The sequence below is a fragment of the Chelonia mydas genome, chromosome 18 (assembly GCF_015237465.2).
Source record: "Chelonia mydas isolate rCheMyd1 chromosome 18, rCheMyd1.pri.v2, whole genome shotgun sequence".
Lineage (NCBI taxonomy): Eukaryota > Metazoa > Chordata > Testudines > Cheloniidae > Chelonia > Chelonia mydas.
This window is the reverse complement of record NC_051258.2, coordinates 18,094,191-18,115,232: the sequence shown is the minus strand read 5'-3', so window position 1 is coordinate 18,115,232 and position 21,042 is coordinate 18,094,191. Positions and strand designations below refer to the sequence as shown.

The 21,042-nt window shown below is 41.4% G+C and overlaps 1 protein-coding gene and 1 long non-coding RNA gene across 4 annotated transcripts; one reads left to right on the top strand and one right to left on the bottom strand.

Moving 5' to 3' along the window:
- Positions 1-7,970: 7,970 nt before the first annotated feature.
- Positions 7,971-8,657, bottom strand: LOC119563958. The gene is made up of 2 exons (XR_005222762.1): positions 8,471-8,657; positions 7,971-8,207 (listed from the first exon to the last, which is right to left on the bottom strand). It is a non-coding gene; the product is annotated as an uncharacterized LOC119563958 (long non-coding RNA).
- Positions 8,658-8,717: 60 nt separating this feature from the next.
- On the top strand, positions 8,718-19,574 carry PEX10 (peroxisomal biogenesis factor 10). 3 transcript variants are annotated; one of them, XM_037880997.2, is made up of 6 exons: positions 8,718-8,998; positions 10,642-10,722; positions 11,321-11,538; positions 12,283-12,458; positions 14,045-14,180; positions 19,294-19,574. In XM_037880997.2, the coding sequence occupies exons 1-6, from the start codon at positions 8,887-8,889 to the stop codon at positions 19,360-19,362; spliced, it is 792 nt and encodes a 263-aa protein (XP_037736925.1). In that variant the 5' UTR covers positions 8,718-8,886; the 3' UTR covers positions 19,363-19,574. The 3 variants fall into 3 exon arrangements, with proteins under 3 accessions (XP_037736925.1, XP_037736924.1, XP_043387512.1); XM_037880996.2 differs by having other exon boundaries at positions 11,321-11,718; XM_043531577.1 differs by lacking the exon at positions 14,045-14,180 and having other exon boundaries at positions 8,763-8,998; positions 11,321-11,718.
- The last annotated feature ends 1,468 nt before the right edge of the window (positions 19,575-21,042 follow it).

The window sequence follows — 21,042 nt, the reverse complement described above, 5'->3', positions numbered from 1 at the left end:
TTCTCTCAGTGCACAGGGGGGTTGTATACTAAAGTAAAACTGACATTACTCAGATCTTCACATTCTTTATGACATCATCGTCTTACATCTATACAATAAGAATTCCAAAACACTGAATAAACTATAGACCTGTGGTATTCAGTAGTCACAGGTTCTATTCCTGGCTCTGCCAATGGACTACTGGGTGACCTTGTCTCTCCGTGCCTCAGTTTCCCCATCTGTAAATGGGGATAATGATATTGTCCTCCATTGTAAAGTACTTTGAGACCTACTGATGAAAAGCATTGTAACATTTAGGTATTATATATACACTAGAGACTTCACCCATCACAAATACAACCTCTTCTAGGGTGGAACCCAGCAGCTGTGTAACCGTCCACAATGCTGGAAGTCAACAAATTAAGAAGAATGAGCCCAGTAAAAATAAAAAATGACAAAAAAGCCACAGCTCTCCATTAGCCTCTTGCAACATCCAGTGCAGGAAAAGTTGCATACAGTATATTTTTCTAAGTGCTTTAACAATCCCACTTCTAAGTGGTCCACACAATTCTCAGATGACAATCTTCATTTGCTTTGTAAGATCTGCTGCTCCGCTCCTTTTTCTCCTTGCTCTGCCACTGTCACCTACAAGACAATATTGATTACGGAGGACTGTGAAACAAGAGGCTCAAACCCAAAAGTGAAACTCAGTTTAACTTGCTAACTGTCACCTGATTTTAAACATGTAAAAAACATGACTTTGTAGGAATCTGATGTGAAATAAAAACTTTGCTCAGGTTCACTCCTACAGCAAGTGCACCACAGCGACCTCACAGAAGGCACAAGCCAATGGTTGAATTTGTAATTGAACCAGAGATCATTGTTTCTTAAGGGCACAAGTGGAAGCTGTCTGGCCTAATGAAGGAGCTATTCTGGGTTATAAACTCACTTTGGGGATTGGTCCTGCTTTGAGCAGGGGGTTGGACGAGATGACCTCCTGAGGTCCCTTCCAACCCTGATATTCTATGATTCTTTAAAAGTGCTGAAATTGCCCTTCAGACATGGGTGATTCATATTACTCTGACTGGAGTACACAATTTATATTTAGGTTTCAGAGTAACAGCCGTGTTAGTCTGTATTCGCAAAAAGAAAAGGAGTACTTGTGGCACCTTAGAGACTAACCAATTTATCTGAGCATAAGCTTTCGTGAGCTACAGCTCACTTCATCGGATGCATACTGTGGAAAGTATTTAGTAAAGTACCAAACTGCTTAGACAGGGCCCTGATTCTTCAAAGGCTTAAAAATGAGCTTAACTTGATTAAATCCACTGATTTGATGGGATCACTCATATAAAAGTAAGCACCCATGTAAGTCTTTGCAGGATCAGGTCTGAGCACTAACAGGTCTGAGCACTAAGGGGTGTTACAGTTAACATACATTTTCACAATTAGTGAAACAAACATTAATGAGTTCACCCTTAAAGCTGAGCGACTGATACAGAGAACACACCAAACATAACACACACACAAAACCTACAGCACCCTGCGTATTCCTGACTGGAACTTTTAGGCACTGTAGTAATATAAAATGTCAAATAATTATTTTTATATAGCACCAGCTAAATGCTAGCCACTTTACACAGAAGTGTGAAGATTACGGTCCCTTATGAGCTGAATAAATGAATACATAATAGACTGTAAGAAATGTCAGCCTTCATGCTGCTGTTACATACATTTTTCTCTCTCTCCCTCTACCCTTTTTAGTACTATTTTTAAAAAGAATTAAGTTCACTGACCAAAAGCAAAAACTCACCAACATTTACCTAATATTATGTGAGCTCAACTTCAATTCACAAGAAAAGCAAAATTCTGAGTAAGGGCTGAAACAATGCCCTTCAGCAGCCTGCAGTTCTTCTCAGTTTTATAGAAACTGGAGAGATGTGTCTCTGAGAGGTCTGATCAAATGACTAGGAGCCAGGAATTTGTGGGCCATAATTCCAGCTTTCACACTGATTCTTCGGGGGAAGTCACTTAATTATTTGTATTACTGTAGCATCTAGAAGCCATAGTCATGACTAGGATCCCTGCCTCAGCCTCCTGATCCGTCAAATTGAGAATGAATGATACCCGCCTACTTTTACAAAGATCACTAAAAGCCTTCACTCAAGATTTCTTTAATAAATGGCACATACAATATAAGACACAAAAAGGGACTAGGAGAGAGAAACACAGCATTCGAAGCAACCTCCAGCCCCTTTTTCTAGCAGCTTGTCATTCTAGCATAGTCTCCAGCTTCAGTCAGACCCTGCTGAAAGCCAGGATGTTAGCTCCAACAACCTATCATTGTGTGTCTGTCCCTAGGCCCATTAGACGCCTAGCATTCTAACCGACCCATGTGCAACTGAGTCAAGAGATAATTAACTCTTTGGTTGCTAGAGGAAAGTATTGCACAAGGTACATACCAAACACCTCTCAGAGATGGTCTGAGGATTAAACTGAGGAGGGGCCAAATTCATCACACTAGAACTAGACCAGGGATGAATTAGGAGCATTGTTTGCTGAGTGTTTAAAATGTTAGGAATTATTGCTATGGTGTTGCCAAGTCTCATGATTTTATTACGAGTCTTGAAATATTTGGTGTTTTTCTTAAAAACCCAGCAGTTGATATCAGGAGATTACCTGGGAGTCTCAGCTTCCATTTTTTTTTAAAAAAAGGAAGTTTCTAGCCTTCGTGGTTCCAGAAAAAATGTGACATGAGTGCAGCCTAAAGAGGATAAATAAAAAGAACTCCAGAAGTATTATTTAAAAAGATCATAATTTTTAAACCAATCTCAGGGTTTTTGGGGTGCAGACTCATTGTTTTTAATGTTTGGGGTTAGCAGTACTGCAGTGACGTGCCAAGAATGCAAAGGCTGAGATAATAAGTTCCTGATGGTTCTTGCCTTCAGTAAGGATCTATTCTGGCAAAGGAGGAGCAGTGAAGAGAGGCCGTGCTGTTTGCAAAATACTGACCAACCTAGATATTATATTATTTGAGGCAAGTACCCCACCTACAGTTCTTCTAGAGCAGTGGTTCCCAAACCTTAACAGCCTGTGAACCCCTTTCACTAACATGTCAAGTCTCGCGAACTCCCTCCTAAAAATGAATATTTCAGGGACTGTCTCCTTTACCTGAGTATAAATTATAAAAGCAGTGATCTTGAAAATATAAAATTTGTTTTTATGACATGCTTATTACACACTATTTATTATTAATTATTTATCATTACAGTATTTTTAGTACATTATGAAAACAACAACACTCTTCCCAGATCTCACTTTTGTAGCTTGTATCACTTTGATAAGCCTGTTATAAGAAAAAGGCTCCTATGTTTCATCAAGGAGTATCAGATGTGAAACAGCATGAAGGTATTTAAGAAGCCAACTCAAAGAGTTCCTCCTACACAAGCATTCAGGTCTTGAGCAGTCCAGGCAAACAATGCACGTTACAACAAAGCTTAAACTTGTTCTTCATAATAATTTTAAAAACAATACTAGCTGCCTATTTAATTTTAAAAACAGCAAAAAAAAAATCCACCTCCCTTTCCATTTCTTATAAGGAGTCTTGAAGTTTAAATTTCCAGTGTGATAGATATGCTTTCTTTGATCTGCTTAGCTCTTGGAAGTCCAGGGGCTCCGGGCTGCTGGCTCCATGCTGCCCAGGGTCCCTAGGGACAGCTCTGTCTGCCATTAGGGAATTTGTTTCCCCGAGAACCCCATGTAACATTTCGCGAACCCCAGTTTGGGAACCACGGTTCTAGAGAAGGCGTTCTCAAACTTTTTCTCAGTGTGGCCCTTATCTTCATAGCGAGATTGTTTCATGGCTGTTTCCCCACCCATCTGCCTCTGAGTGGGCCACATACTCTCCCACACGTGATCACATAAAATCCTAGTTGCAACTACATCAATTGCTGCCATGGGAAGGGAATATTAACAAAGTACTATTACGTATAATTTGTCTGGTGGTAGCACACAAGAGGCACTGTCCCAAAGAGCCTTCTATTTAAAATATTTTTGGCAATCCTTCAATTAGATAAAAAGAAAAGGAGTACTTGTGGCACCTTAGAGACTAACCAGTTTATTTGAGCATGAGCTTTCGTGAGCTACAGCTCACTTCATCGGATGCATAGATGAAGTGAGCTGTAGCTCACGAAAGTTCATGCTCAAATAAACTGGTTAGTCTCTAAGGTGCCACAAGTACTCCTTTTCTTTTTACGAATACAGACTAACACGGCTGTTACTCTGAAACCTTCAATTAGATGTAGCCGTTGGAAAGAAGCAGAACAAGCCAGGATGACATGATCAACCAGCCGTGCACACCCTGCAGTTTGGGTACCCACCTTCCAACAATTCAGTAAAAAAATAGCCAGTGCCAGAGATTTTCAGATGCACCTTTTCAAACGTTAACCTGGAAATGTGAACATGGCACTTTCCATAAGAGTCAGGGAGTTAGCTCCAGTGTCTTGGCAGAATTCCAATCTGTATAATTACACTCTGCTTCCTAAAATTCCCCATATAATTTCAGTGAGATCCACGACACAGCGGTTTAGACCAGATACTGTAACTGTCAGCCATTAAATAGCTCTCACCTTCTATGCCAAAGGTGGTGAATAACGTGATCAGTGTGCACTTTTTGTGTTTCAGTTTGCTAAAGCCTCAGTCCTGCAAACACACAAGCAATTAACTTTACACACAAGTATTTACACTGAGTTCAATGGGACTACTCAGTGTAAAGCCAAATCCATGTGTATTTGCTGGAAAGAGCCTGAGGGCTGGTCTACACTAGAAAATTAGATTGATCCTGCTACCTGGCTTAGGGGTGAGAAAAATCCACAGCCCTAAGCAAAGTAGTTAAGCTGACCTAAATCCGCACATGGACAGCGCTAGAGCTCCGGTAAATATTTTCAACCCCACTGGAGTTTTTTTAGCATGTTGGGGGTGCATGGCTCTGGAAAATACTGTGTAAAATTTTAAGCCCTGCATCGAGCTAACTACCGCCCCTTGGGGAGGTGGATTGCCTATGCCAATGGGAGAACCCCTCCTGTCAGCACAGGGAGTGTCTACACTGAAGCGCTAGAGCAGCACAGCCACTTTGCTGCAGCTGTGTCACTGTAGTGTTTTAAGTGTTGACAAAGCCTCAGTTTGTAAAGTGCTTTGAGATTCTTCAGGATATTTTAGCAGTGTAGTGTCCCGCTGTCTCCTCGCTGCTGGAGTCTTTCCCTGCTATGGGGAAAGGCTCCAACAGTGTGGAAAGACTGTGGCAGGGGAGGCATTAGGAAATGTCTCCAGCAGCAGGCAGCCACTGGAGCCTTTCCCCACTGTCAGAGCCTTTCACTGACATATGTAGCTACACACCACAGCTTGCTTTTCACTGTGGCATGAAGCTATATATACCCTACGTGCCTCTGCCAGGGGTGTGCAGCATAGCCCTAGTGTATTATAGTGTAATGTAGTGTTTAGCGTGGATGGTGCCTCCACCAACAGATGGTACTGTCTCTTAGTGCCAAATTGTTGTCTTGTTTTGATATTACATTGTTGTATCTGATCAGGGGATTGGTAAGAAGTTTGAGTCCTGCCTGTGTGTGCAGAAGCTGTTACCTCGGTATCCTAAAAAACCCTTGAATTTTGATAAGCAACTATTACAGTAGATTTCACAGTAACCTGAATTGCAATTAGCAAATTATCCATTCACCAAATAGATGTGGAACCACGGAGGAAACACATAAATACAGAATCTTAAAGTGGAACTTTTACATTAGTTTATAATCTCATTTTAATCAATTTTAAAATTTGTTCAGAAGAAAAGCACAAACACAGTTTGGCAAATAACAGGGCTATATCAAGTTTCAAGATTTATAATTGTAGTTTATGAGTTTTTCAAAGAATAAATATTGCTATTTTGTTTCCTTTGTGAAAAAGGACCTTGACTGTAAGGTGCACATTGTAGAAACATCATACTGTCCACACCACCATCAGCCTCAAAATGTGTAACATGAGGCTGGCTGATTTTTTGTTTAACATTTTCCCTGCAGAGTCCAATAAATCATAGTGACCAAGATTTACTGGACTCTGTCTAGCAGAACACAGTTATTCAAGTCCCCACAGTAAGCAAACCAGGGATTATGTGTGATTTGGAAGGTAATTTATAAGCAAAGCTGGTAATTTTAATATTGTAACATTGATGTTCACTCATCTTTCTGTCTCTTTCCAAGTGCTGTCTTTCATCAATGAATCATCCACGTAGAGAAATGGATCAGGCATTGCACTATGGCAAATGCGTGTTTACTGAAGACAAACAGCCCTGAAGCCTGGTCAGAGAAAGACACTATATTCTGCAAAGACTGGATCCCTTTAGGCCACACAGGAATTAATCTTTAAAGTAAAACCACAAAACCGGCCTTTGAAGCATTGTACACCAGCACTTCAGAGATCAGGATCTTTGTAAATTTCTTCTAGCTGCTTGCATATTTAATGCAGTAATGTTGAGTGGACCAGCAGTAGACAGGGTGGAGGAACAATCCATGTGAACTGAGTCCTGAAATGAGCTTTCCTGATGGATCGTTTGCCTGCCAGCAGAAGTAACCAGCTTCAGGCAACTAGCCCCCAGTTTTTTTTATAGATTTTTTTCTTCTTTAAGTTTGTCATTAAATCAAGTCTTTGTGAATGCGAGGAGCTAATAGCCAGCGCTGCTCTGACAGCTATGCTGAAGATGTGCAGTATTGCCCAGGCTGAGTGCGGCGCTGCCAAGCCACAAGTCTGAATGAGTTAGACTTAAAAAACACATAATAAAGGAAGGTTTTAAGGGACTTATTAAAACTCATAAAAAAATTCTTCATTACAAAAGAGAGAGAGATGTAAAGTTCATATACAATGAGTGAGACTTGGGCTCAGGAAACAATATGTCCACACAACAGTTGAAAGAAATTATTTATGAAGGATACAAGGGCATGCTTGTGCAACTGCATGGATCTACATTTGGTTATGCCAATATCACGGCATTGAGCAATGCACAGTATACATATGTGCTCTGCTCTGCAATCTTCCCACATGCAGCGTGATGCTGAAAAACTGCACCACTGTTAAGCCAACTGCTGACGCCTGGATAAGGAAATTTCTAATTGTAGTTTGAAGTCCTGGCCAGTTCCCACTGTAAGAGGCTTGCCTCTATGATTTCTGTAGCACTGTGAATTCTGTGGCCATGAATAAAAATAGTCAGCAAACACTGAGTTTCATTTCAATATTTGTTCAGAAAAAAAGGGACAAATTTTTTCAACAAAAAAGTTCCTGTTTACCGGCCAACCCTAGCCATGCAAAAATTCTACCCCATCTAGGGGGCACTGCTCCTACCCACACTTCCAGTGTGGCCAACTCTTGCAATTTTATTACAAGTCTTGAGATATTTAGTGGTTTGTTTTTTTTTAAAGCCCTAGCTCTTAAAATCAGGAGAGTGTGTGAGATTTTTAAAGGAAGTAGGTATCTATGCCTCATGGGTTAGGCTCCAATTTTGGCATGAAAGTCAGTGTTCACAGTAATCATAAATTTGAATGAAGTCCATGAAGAGCTCACCTCACACTTGCCCTGTGTCAGTAGCTCCTATCAGGCAGGGCTAGGCCTGGCTCCCCACAGGTGTCATAACCTGGAACATGTGGTTGCACCACTATTCAGATTTAGCCCATCCACCCCCTGTAGATTGAGACACAGTAGCAGACGCCAAACCTGAGTGGGGTTGCAACCATGTGCCCCAGATTACAACCCCCAGGAGCTGCCACTGCAGGGTGGGCTCAGTTTCTAATACCTCCAACCTTCTGTGATTCATCATGTCCCCCCACATCTCTGTCATGAAATTTACTAAAAACTTCCATGTCAAATTCATAGCCTTATTCATGGTTGCTGAGAAAAGCTTGAAACCCTGAAGAAACCACCTTCTACAAAAAAAAAAGGAGTACTTGTAGCACCTTAGAGACTAATAAATTTATTTGAGCATAAGCTTTCGTGAGCTACAGCTCACTTCATCGGCTGCAATCTATCACCTTCTACAAGAGGCTCGGAAACTGGAAGGCAAAGGAAAAGAACCCAAAGTGTATTCTTGAAGCAAATCTCATGTTTTTTCAGGGGGAGGGAGGCTAACCCTTGGTTTTTGAATGCTTCAAGTTGGCATCATTGGGTTTCTGTCACAGCAAACTTGCCCCCTGCAGAAAAGGTCCAGACACCACAGGTTAATAATATCTAGCTCTCCTATAGCACTTTCCATCCGTTGCTCTCTAAGTGTTTTACAAAGGAGGAGAGTACCATTATCCCCATTTTACAGAAGGGGGAACTGAGGCATGGGGAAGGGAAGGGAAGGGAGTTGCCCAAGGTCACCCAGCGGGCCAGTGGCAGGGCTGGGAATAGAAGCCAGGTCTCTCAAGGCCCAGCCCAGGGCTCCATCCCTTAGGCCGTGCTGCCTCCTTACCATGGGCCCATCCTGAACGGCGTGCGGGCGCCGTGGCGTCTCTGCGACGCAGCCCAGGGGATAGGCAGGGGGGGCAATGCCAGGGGACATCGCCATGGCAACAGCCCCAGGGCAATGCCACGCAGCTCTCTGGCCAGAAGGTGCGCGCGTCGCCGCCGCCGCGAGGGATTGTGGGTCCTGAGCGCCGTAGTACTGGGGCCGCCGGCCTGCTCCGCCCCTTTAAGGAGCTCTCGCCCCGCCCCTCTTGGAGGAGCTGAGATGACGCACAACGCCTGCGCCTCGCGAAGCCAGCACAGTACGTCGCCTAGGCGTATGTCGTCTGTGCCAGCGGCTACGTTATCTTCGTGACGCTGCGTACAGCGGACGGTGGCCGAGAGAGGGAACGTTTCCTCCCGGCCCCACCCCCGCTGCTCGGGATGCCGCTGGCTCCCGCTGGGCCCGCGCACCTGGTGCGCTGCGGGCAGAAGGATGAGTTGTACCGGAGCGGCTTGCGGAGCGGGGCCGGCGCGGCGCTGCACGGGCTGGCGGGTGAGGGGCTCGCGTGGGCGGGGGGGGAGGGGAGAACATACGGTAAGAACGGCCAGACTGGGGCCAGGCCAAAGGTCCTCCCAGCCCAGTGTCCTGTCTCCTGACCGTGGCCAATGCCAGGCGCCACAGAGGCGGTGACCCGTCTCCTGCCATCCATCTCCACCCGCTGGCAAACGGAGGCTAGGGACGCCCTTCCTGCCCCATCCTGGCTAATAGCCATGAATGGACTCAAGCTCCATGAATTTATCCACTTCTCTTTTAAACCCTGTTATAGTCCTGGCCTTCACAGCCTCCTCCGGCAAGGAGTTCCACAGGTTGACTGTGCGCTGAGTGAAGAAGAACTTCCTTTTATTTGTTTTAAATCTGCTGCCCATTAATTTCATGGGGTGGCCCCTCGTTCTTATATTATGGGAACAAGTAAATAACTTTTCCTTGTTCACTTTCTCCACACCACTCATGATTTTATAGATGTCTATCATATCTCTCTCTTCCCCCCCCCCGTAGTCTTCTCTTTTCCAAGCTGAAAAGTCCTAGCCTCTTTAATCTTTCCTCATATGGGACCCGTTCTAAACCCCCAATCATTTTAGTTGCGCTTTTCTGAACCTTTACTAATGCCAGTATATCTTTTTTGAGATCGGGGACCACATCTGTATGCAGTATTCAAGATGTGGGCTTATCATGGATTTGTATAAGGGCAATAAGATATTCTCCGTCTTATTCTCTATCCCTTTTTTAATGATTCCTAACATCCTATTAGCTTTTTTGACTGCTGCTGCACACTGCGTGGACGTCTTCAGAGAACTATCCACGATGACTCCAAGATCTTTCTCCTGATTAGTTGTAGCTAAATTTAGCCCCCATCATATTGTATGTATAGTTGGGGTTATTTTTTCCAATGTGCATTACTTTACATTTATCCACATTAAATTTCATTTGCCATTTTGTTGCCCAATCACTTAGTTTTGTGAGATCTTTTTGAAGTTCTTCACGGTCTGCTTTGGTCGTAACTATCTTGAACAGTTTAGTATCATCTGCAAACTTTGCCACCTCACTGTTTACCCTTTTCTCCAGATCATTTATAAATAAGTTGAATAGGATTGGTCCTAGGACTGACCCTTGGGGAACACCACTAGAGAGGTAGCTTGCGTGGGCTGGGGGGAGGGGGTGCGGGGGTCTGGTCCCTGTACATAATGCAGTTCCTGAGCTGTACCTGTTGTTTTCTCCCTCTACCCTGGGTAGGTTTATTGTCACCTTTCAAAGTTTGAGGCCTAGCCAGCCCTGGCTAGTCCATGGCCCCCCTTAGCCCTAACAGTAACTGTAGGAGGCCGATGAGAGCTTTACTCATGGGTTTATTAAAAGTATTCCTGGCAAGTGGAATTTTGCTCATTTAAAAGGCAAAGATCATATTCTTGTGTTACTGCCCGGCTATTCAGGTTATTCAACCTAAAAACAAAACAAACTCCTCCCTCATCTTCTACCTCCCTTCCTCACCTTTTGCCATGTCTCCTCGTTTGAATAATGAAAACGGAGTAGTGTTTCTGGTGCACAGTGCCACAAAGCTTGGGCCATAATCACCACTGGGGAGTGTTTTAAATCTGAACTGTTTTTGGAATAAATTTTATGTTGTTAATCTTACCTTGTAGGTGCTAAGAAATGGTTGGAATGGAGGAAAGAGATTGAACTTCTTTCTGATGTAGCATACTTCAGCCTCACCACGTTTTCAGGTAGTGCTGATAAAGTTTAGCCATTTGACATGGTTTGGGGGGGAAGGTTGTGGGTATCGTTCTGGTGTGGAGAAAACAGACTCTAATGTTTCTTTGATTTATTTGTTGGCTGAGTTAATTACCTGCTTACAAATGTTTAATGCTTCTGGGTTGCTGTCAGTATTGTAAATGTAACTGGGGGAGGGCGGGTCCTAGAAGTTTGGGTTTTTTTTTTATAGATGCTTCTTTTTGTTAAATGTAAATACGATATTAAATATTTGGTTTGTTTAAGACATAGCATTTATTTAAAATCCATGTGAAAGAACCCATCATTTATCATCTTGCTCCCACCAGAACTATTGGAAGAGTGCTTTCTGAAAACAGGGCCTGTACCATGAAGAATTATGCATCATGGTAGTAAGCTTGGCGTTTGAGTAATTGCACGATTGGGCCCATAAAAGATTTACAGTTTAAACATAATGATCACATCATTTGGCACTGAAATTTAAGCCACCTTTGGCGCTCCTAAACATAGCATCTGTTTTAACTGGGCATGTCAATAATGGAAATAAGAATGCCAGCTTACCCATCTTCTACTTTTGTCCGTGTAATCTTTCAGGTTATCAAACTCTTGGTGAAGAATATGTTAATATTGTCCAAGTTGATTCTTCCAAGAAGAGAATCCCTTCTCTGCTTCGACGGGCCATTTTGATTTCTCTTCATACTGTTGTGCCTTATTTGTTGGACAAAGGATTAATCCATCTGGAACATGAGTTGCAGATAGAAACTGGTGGATCTACAACCTTGCAGAGCAATGGTCTATGCGGCAGGACTTTGGTACGAAGCTGGGTGCAGAAACAAGTTGGCAGGCTGACAGAACAGCAGAAGAAAACCCTTTCACAAACTGTGTATGTCCTCAAGCAATGCATCCCCCTGCTCCGTAGGCTGCATCTGGCAGTATTTTATATAAATGGCATCTTCTATCACATCTCTAAAAGGATCACTGGAATATCTTATGTATGTTAAAGAATTCGTTGATTGAAGACACTTTTCTTAACGTAATGTAGTATTTTGGCTTCAGCAACAGTATTGCATGTAAAAGGCGTGTAGACTTTGGCCTGTGATGATCAGTAAATTGGGCAGTGCCTAATAATTTTAGAGAGAGTTTTCAATAATTCATGAGGGGGGGGGTCAGGTTTCCCCCCTTCCTTTTATTGGTCACTGCTAACAAATCTAGATTAATTAAAGACCAGTTCAGGTCCTAATGTAATTCTAGAAAACAAGTGAATCTAGCCAAAACTATATTTGGGGCACATGCATTCACTGCTAGTATGTGTGGAAGCATCGGTATTTAACTGGTGTGACTCTATATTGTACGGGAAATCTGATGTGTGTAGTCTTATGTTTGCATTTTTAACTGCCTTTTTCAAGCTAGTGGCTTAATGTAATGTAAAACTGTGTTGCCTTTGGGAGGAGGTGGTCAAAACTGAGGTACTAGCAGATCGATGGTGAGGCTCATTACCATCTAAAAGGTCATGTTTTCATTAATTTAGTTTCTCTTTTCCTGTGTGAACTATGCAGCTTCGTGCTCCAGGATTGCCTGGAGATGACCAGAGCGTTCGATCAAGTTACAAGCTTCTTGGGATCGTGTCACTGCTGCATCTTCTCCTGACAGTTGGTGTTCAGATCTACAGCTTCCAACAAAGGCAGAGAGCAAGGCAGGAGTGGAAACTACACCGCAACCTCTCATATCCAAAGTATGATGTTCCTAACTTGCTGGAAAGGGGGTGGAAGCAGGAATAATTGTGTGGGAATTTTCTTATCTATAACTAATGGGAAATTCTGTGGTGGAGCTCCACTCACAGCTAAGCACCAAGGTAACATAAATACTATAGGGAAGTGGAAGGGACTTCTTCGGACGCTATGTAGATAACTGCTATACATCTTCTGTCACTAATGAGAATGTGTTCAATTACAGTAGCTAGATAGGAACAGTGTATCTTTATTACTTAACTGCATGATGTTAGAAATATTTAACCATTTTATTACTGCTTTCACCTGTAGTTTCAACCTCTAATATTCACCAGACTCCCGTGTTGGATGTCAAGTTTTCCTTGTCATTTTATAAACTCTTGTGTGTATGTGATAGGACCTAGGAGCCCAGTCATCAACCAGGACACCGCTGTGCTAGATACTGTGCAAACATATATAACAAAGACTGCCCCAGCCCCCAAAAAAGCTTGTAATATTGTAACTTAATGTGAGTAAAAATGTAGTTGGTCTCAGTCCTCCTACTGGCAAAATGTAGCAGAGGGTATGTCTATACCGTACTGCATTTTAAAACCCCTGGCAGAACGGCTCAGAGCCCATGGCTATAGACTTCCTCAAGCTATGGCGCTAAAAACAGCGGTGTAGAAAGCTCTGCAGCCCCACCCCCTCAGCTTCAGCGCCCGAATTCTAGCCCCCCCCCCCCCCCCCCCCCCCCGAATGTCTACACGGCTGTTCTTAGTGCTGGAGAATGAGGCAGTAGTCAGGCTGAGAGACTCACTACTACAGGTTTTAAAACAGTGTCGATGTAACCACATACATCTCCCATCATCCCCACAATTGGCTTTAATTGTCCACTTTGTTGAAAATCTCATCTGACACCAGGGATTAAATGGGTTATGATGACTGAACTACTCTCTTCTCCAACCAGAGGTGGGCTGTTCAGGGCAGGATTGAAACAGTTGCACTGCAGAAAGTTACAACACAGGCAGCAGTGTATCAACACTTCCACCTCACTGGCCTTTCCTTGTGACCCTTAGTGTCAGGCCCTGGACTCATGTAGGGCAACCCCTAGCATCCTGTGTCGTGTTGTCCCTCTTTCTCCATTCTCACTCACCTGTGCAGTGTCTGGGCTATTTTGCGTGCTGTTGTTACATTAAAAAAAATTTTAAAAAATTGTGACTAAAAGGTGTTTTCAAAATTGCACATCTGTCACTTTTCTCAAACTTCAGTTTTAGGAGATAATTACCTTTTCATAGACTATTTTTAAATTATCAAATAACTTCACAGTCAGATAAGAAAAGTGTTTCCTTGACATGAGTGCTCCTATTCCTTGTCCTCTTCACTAGAAGAATAGCATGAATTATGGTCCAGGTTGTCTTGGGCATCTCAGACTGTGTTCCTTGTACCTCATTCTATGTCCGTATCACTGACATTTCTGAAATGTTTTAATGAGGGGAATGTGTATCACTCTTGAGCATCACTGGATTTGTTTCCATACATTGTATCAGTAAGGGTGTTTTACATATTCTGGCTGTTACATTTTAGTTTAACTGTCAATTTATTATTCAATCAGAAATCAGACGGAGGAAAAATCTGTTGTACGCAGTTCCCAATGCACATTGTGCTTGGAAAAACGTAGGCATGCAACAGCCACTCCCTGTGGCCACCTGTTCTGTTGGGAATGCATCACGGAGTGGTGTAACACCAAAGTAAGTGGGAAAGAGTTGGCTTTGAAAATGTGGAAGAACTATTGCATGATTATTCTAGAAGAATTTTCAGGCTCCGTAGTAAACAAAGCTTCCAAGACTCAAAATCCCTATCCACATTGTGGAGGGGCCTGTGCTTGCCAAGCTGATCTGTTGACTTGAACTGTAAACAAATATGTAAATGTTCTCTGCATTACAGTAATGAGGGAAACAGGACCTGAGTGTGGTGTTTACAGCACCGCTCTGGCTACCCAAACTCAGAAATGCTGTTGAACTTTATTGAAGCTGTGAACTTCGATAAATTATGGGATTAGTCATTACTTACATCTTGAGATGAGGGTTCCAATCCTTACTTAAGTGAACCAAGAACATAAACTGAGTATTTTATCCTGGAGACCAGGGAGCATTTGTCCATATTAAACCACCATATAAGTACAACTGGAAAAGCCCAGGAGTGGTGTAGGGCACAGCTGACAGCTCCATCCTGGACTCAGCCTGTTAACCCTTCTTCTTCATGGGCCACAACATTTTGTTCCACCTCTCATACTTTTAATGTCCTAAATAGTTGCATTTTGCTATGGATTAATTTTCTGTGCTGTGGCTTCTTTCATGGGATGGTGGTAAGCTTCTTCATGAAAAGCAAAGCTTCCAGTAAATGAATCATAGGGTAGTATTTACAAATTAAAAATGTCTTATTAAAACATTTAGAAAATAAACTTCGTTCTACACATGCTTCTAAGTTGATGAATAAGTCAATACATCAGTTAAGTCCATAGTAGCTTAAACAATGTGTATTTTCATGCGGCCAGGGAAATGCATTTATCCACAGGGCAGCTTGTCTCAGAGATTTTAGGGCATGTCTGCCCTACAAGAGCTACAGTGGCATAGCTTTAGCACTTTAGCATAGATGCTTCCTACAACAACAGAAGGGATTTTTCTATTGCTGCACCCTTGAGAGGCAGTAGCTAGGTTGACGGAAGAATGCTTCCGTCAACTTAGCTGTCTACAGTGGCCCTTAAGTCAACCAGTGAAACTTCACGCTCCTGAGCACTACAGAGAGCTAGGCTGACTTAAGTTTTAGATGTAAATCGGACCTTAGTGTTAGCTGATGTGTTATGAAATTCTCTGTCTCCATAGAGAAGGATCCAACCCTCCTGATCTTGTCAGTTAAACAGTATCTTTCCCAGGCTCCAAGAATAGTTTGTAAACTATTACATGCTAGGCATAATCTGTTCTTAACCCTTTTCCAAACTGGAAAAGCTGTTTGGTGACTTTGTGTGGGTAATAGGTTGTAAGTTATCCTTTGTTTTGTCCAACCATTGATTGACTTTGGCACATCACCCTAGCCATGTGGCTTAAAGGTTCCTTTGCTTTGTAAGCCTTTCAGGACAAGTGTTTGTGCTGAAATGAGAGTTTACAATAGGCCAATGCATGATCTAACCATGCTACTTGGGCATCAGAGTTTACTACATGCTGACACTGAATTCAGAGGATAGCCTATGACCATTCAGAAAAGTGAGATCCTGGAGTAGGGAATATTGTTTGTATATCATATTGAGTGGGCCCTTTAGAAGAGCAACTACCCCAGATGTCAATTTTTCCTAACCAGTTAATTGTATTCCCCTTCTGATAACCCTGTCTTATCTCCCACCCCCTATGTGTGCAATCTACAAGTAAAGAGCTGCCAGAGCATAAAACCTGGTGGAAAATGCAGTACTGCAGCTAAGTTGATCACATAGAAAAGTATGCCTTTCAGGCCCAGGTATTTGACTAAACACTTCTTCCTTGGATAATCCAGGGTTAAGATTGATGATAATGTAAGAAGTGCCTCTAAATGCTAGCACTTCTGACTCAAAAAGCCAAATTCAGCCCAGCTGTAAGCAGGTGCCATCCATAGATACCACAGGAGCTGTACCTGCTTACAGTAGATGAAAGTTTAACCCTCAGTGTTGTCTAGTATGGTATCATGAATCAGATTGTTCATGCATTCCTTTTCAAACCTTATTAGACCTTCTATAGCTGTGCACAATATAAACATGAGCAACTCTTGCAAAACAGAAAAATGGTAACTCAGCTGTAGACCCCTCTTTTCCTGCAACCGAGTTAGCTTTTAGTGTACATCCAGCACTTCACTACCTACGAGACTAAGCTCTCCAGCTTGATGATAGAGGCTGGTGAAATTCCTAGATACTAAGTTCACACTCAGTAGTCTACTCAATAGCATACACCTAGAGTCCCAAATGGAGAGTGCAACCCAAACACCAAAACTTGTTCAGAAGACTTCTAATTTTGTACCTTCAATCAGCTGTAAATATAAAGATCTAGATATCCACATACCTAATGGTGGGTGGCACATTAGAGGCAGTTTTAAATCAACAGGCAAACACATGCTTTCTACAATACTAGCATCTTTCCCTAGACAGCTTAGTGAGTAGTATTTCACATTGAAATCAGTCTGACAAATGCCTCATTAGGTTTGAAGTCCATGTTACAACCTACTTTGAATCAAGTAAATAGATTTAAAGTATTTCTGATCAAATGTGTATTACCAAATTTTTGGAAGTTAAGTGATTCCAGACTACTATAGACTTAGTCAACTTCTCATCCCCTCACCCTCTTGACTTCTTAACCAGGAAAGGTTAGAAGATAACTGAGCTTTTCTATCTTGAGAGCAAACAGTATGTGAGCTTCAGCACTTTCATGGATGCTTACAGTAATTCTGCCATAGGTTGTTAACGTCTCTTGGATCTGCAAATCTTTCCCCTGTGCCAGCACTAATTGTGGGTTTAGTGTCTGAGCTCAGTAGCCTAGCAAAAGTGATAGCTATCTCTGTTTTAAGAGTAGTAAACATGTAGTAAATAGTCTGAGCAAAGGAAAGTTCATGCAAGATGGCTCTTACACACTGGCTGTTCGCTAAGGATCAGTCTCAATTTTTCAGCTTAGTTCATTAGCAGGTACTTTCTTCTTTTAAATGGATGGCCAAAAAAAGATGTATGGCACTTGTGAGACAAGATCTGAGTGAAATCCAAAGATAACAGATGGATCTCAAACAATAGCAATAAGCTGCCTGGAATGTTCAGATGGTTCAAGCAGTCTGGCTAATATATGGCACATAACTTTTTCTACTGGCCTACTGAGTGCATCACTGACAGAAAAATCAAAACTGGCTTATAACACACTGAACAAAGTCTGTGTATAGGTTATTTGAAAGCACTCTTTGAAGAAGATTTAAGTGAATAAGATAGTCTGAGTTCATGTACAGCTACAAATAAAATTATCTTGAACATAATGTGCTGTGAGAAGGTATTTTAGCGTATAGGAGAACTGGATTAAGAGGGAATTAGTTTGTAGTTAACTGGACATTTCAATTCTGGAGTTAGTGGTCTTAGAGGGCAAGCCACTGTGTTGCAATAGTAGCCTACTTGAGCTACTGCTTTTGATGGACCTCCCAAAGGAGGACTGTTCTGCCCACTGAAGGAGGTTGATTCTAGCTTGTAGATGGCACAAAAATTCTTCATCTTAAAGGGCTAGGAATCTGGCCTAACACCGTAGGAGCAATCTGCCTCAGCAGGCGGCAGTACTCATGTGCATGTAACCTCATCTGACATCATTTAGGGCTGTTATAAAATCTGTAGGGTCATGTGTTAGTGCTTTCTGTCATTTTATATTGGAACACACCATTTTCATTCATCTTCACATGCTTGTAGGGTAGCTTCTGTGAGTTTTTGCCTCTGTAGTGGGCAACCATTTAAGTACAACTCTGCAGCAATTTGGTTTTTAAAAGCCCAACCCTGTAAAGTAACCATGTTTACATAGCAGCCAGAGCTTAAATGCAGTAGTGGGTAATTCAGGAATGCAAAAACCCTCAATGTTGTTATAAGAACTTTCTTTAACTTTTGCATTTTCTAACTCATTTCTAGTGCACATGTATACACTCCTAGTTGAGCTATTTTAATGCATTCTTACAGGATATGCATTATGGCTGAGTTAATGCAACTATTAGGATGTGTTACTGAGAGAATCCTAACTTTATTTTGCTTTAATATTTTAGTAATAGCTTCCATTTGTCATCACCAGCAACTACAGATTTACTTTGTGATCTGAAAGGTGCCTTTCATAGTAACTGAAATAATGGAGCAAATTTTTCACTTCAGAATGAGTAAATTGCTTTCTAGTTAACTGGGACTCTTTACTGAAGATCTGCCCATGCAATATTTTTGTTATATGAACAGCCGAATTAAGATCTCATTGCTCATGAAGCACCAGCAAGCTACTTAATATAACAAGTATTTTTCTCTCTCATGCTTGTGGAGCTAAAGAATGCAGATAAGTGATCCTATCTAGAGGCTAGAGACCTAAAAGCTAGCTGAACAGCCAAAAAAGACAAAGTATGGTTAAACTTGTTGGAAAATACTGTTATTTGGGTAATATATTGGGTCTTTCATTAGACATAAAAAAACCAGGGAAATTATTTCATATTATAGAAAGAGAAAGGATCGCTTCAGTCCTCTGCTATAGCTACAAGTCAGCTGGAGCACTTGTGTAAACCACTAGCCTCTCACCTAATCTAGGTGGTCTTCCCTTCCACATTGTACCAGAGAACCTTCATTTATCTCCCCTCTGAGAATTGCTTACATCTATCTTTACCAGTGGCTTGACTTTTTGGTTTAAGTTCTCAGAAGGCGGCATTCAACGCTTGTCACTTTTTTCAGCACTTTCATTTAATGTGACAGTTACTGCCTGAACCAAATAAGTTCTCTCATGTGTTCTTCCTTGAGGCAGTATCTGAAGAGGGTTTATTGTCTACACAGCTAGTAAAGGTTCACCTTGAGGGGCCACTGTAATGTACAGCTTGTTCATTAACCATGTGTTATAAAGCTTACTAAGGTCATTTCCTGTATTAGTAAAACATGGTCATTTAAATTAGGTGCAGTTAATTTGAATAGAGGATAGTGCTTTATACAGTTAATCTTGCCCTAAAAACTAGACCAAAGGAAAGATTAGTGTTTAGGTAGGGCTACTCATTTCTTTGTTTAGATTCCTGCAATGTGCTCATGTTTTATTTTTTTAAAGTGGCTCATTAGCACTTGGTAACTTTAATCTTTCCTTTTTGTAGGCAGAGTGTCCATTATGCAGAGAGAAATTTCATCCTCAGAAACTGATCTATCTGCGACATTATCGATAACTGCATCAAACCACTACTGTTGCCCCTGACAAGATCCTACGTTTATCTATCCTGATTAGCCAACAAAGCCATAATACAGTTTGGCTTAATCAATGAGCAAGATTTTATTTTGAGCCTAAATCTTTTTGTAAAACTTAACTGTTTTTACTGCTTGTAAAAAGGTGATGCTTCTCATTCCTGTTACAAAATAAACTTGAAGTACTTTGGTCCAACTACCTTCTCTTTTACTCAGACCTTGACCTGCCATATTAAACACTGTTCCTAAAAATTGCTTAGAGCAAGTGCTCTAACCTTATTTATGCTGTTTGTCTGCATTTCACTTTAATCAATGAGGAGGCTAGAGAATGAGGATATTAAGTAGACTATTGCCCTTGCAGTTAGTTGCAAACACTGTGGGAGGACTTAAATCCAAACAACCTTTCATGGCATGCTTTTAGTATTATGAAACTTTTAGGATTAAGACTTATATATAAATGTTGGATCCTTGCTCCCTTCCTGTTCTCCTAAAACTACAACAGTCCCTGCTGAAGCTTCAGGTGGAAACAGTATGTGTGTATATGCTTAAAGTAGAAGAAATTAAAGTTATGACTAACTCCAGTGGAAATTCTCATAAGAAATATGAATCCTAACAGCACCATTCTATTTTTACAGCATAATTAGGGTTAACAGTAAGATACACTTCTCCACTTCAGTTTAAACTCAAATTCCAATAGAACGTGAGCACACCTTGCACATGTAACTGACGTAAATGGAACAGTACAGTGAAAAGTGCTGAAAATTAGGTTCATTTATGTACCACTTAATTTGTTGTTTCTCACTGCTACCGGAAAATACTGTCAGGTCCCTATTGTCACATTTAAAGTAGTCTAGCGATTTAAATTAGATTGTTTAAACAGTTTGTTACACAGTAGCATACAGTATGCTTTTGTATACACTAGGTTTTAAAATAGCTCACTGAATGTACAGTTGTAGGAACAAGTTCAGTAATGGACACTTCCTGTAATAATCATGAAGAATTTATATTAATTCATTATATATACACAGACTGCAGTGTATCTTCCATTGCCCAAAATACAAGATTAGTAAACATCACACTCCTACCCAGAACCCGTCCCTTTTGGCAATAGGCACTATGAACTCTGCTGATCACACATTTTACAGTGCAAATGAAGAGGGATGTTTACAAAAGCATCACTGCTTAAGATTTTTTTCCAGAAACCATTAGTGATTCAATTATCCAAAAATCTTAGTGTTTGGGAGGAAAAACAATCATCCTTTCTGCTCTTGCATGATAGCTAAAGATACAACTCATATTGCTATTCACATGCTATCTGAGGGGAAAAATCCAGAATTCATCAAGTTTTTGACATGCATAACAAACTATTTAAGTTTTTCACTGAAGGTTCTAAAGGTTAAAAAAAAGGGAAATACCGTATTAGCTCTTGAACCCATACTAAGTTAAGAGCACTTCTGTTAAAATAACTATATTGAAGAAATCCTGGCCATACAGGCAAGAGTTATGGACAATCTCTCCCTAAAAGCTCCCATAGTTAGTTCCTTCCCCTCACATACACAGAAAGCCTGATAGGGGATAGGTACTGATATATGCAGAAGAACAAGACTCTTAACTCTGCAGATAAGTGAGAGAAGTGAAATCCACTGAATACCCTATCCCTACCC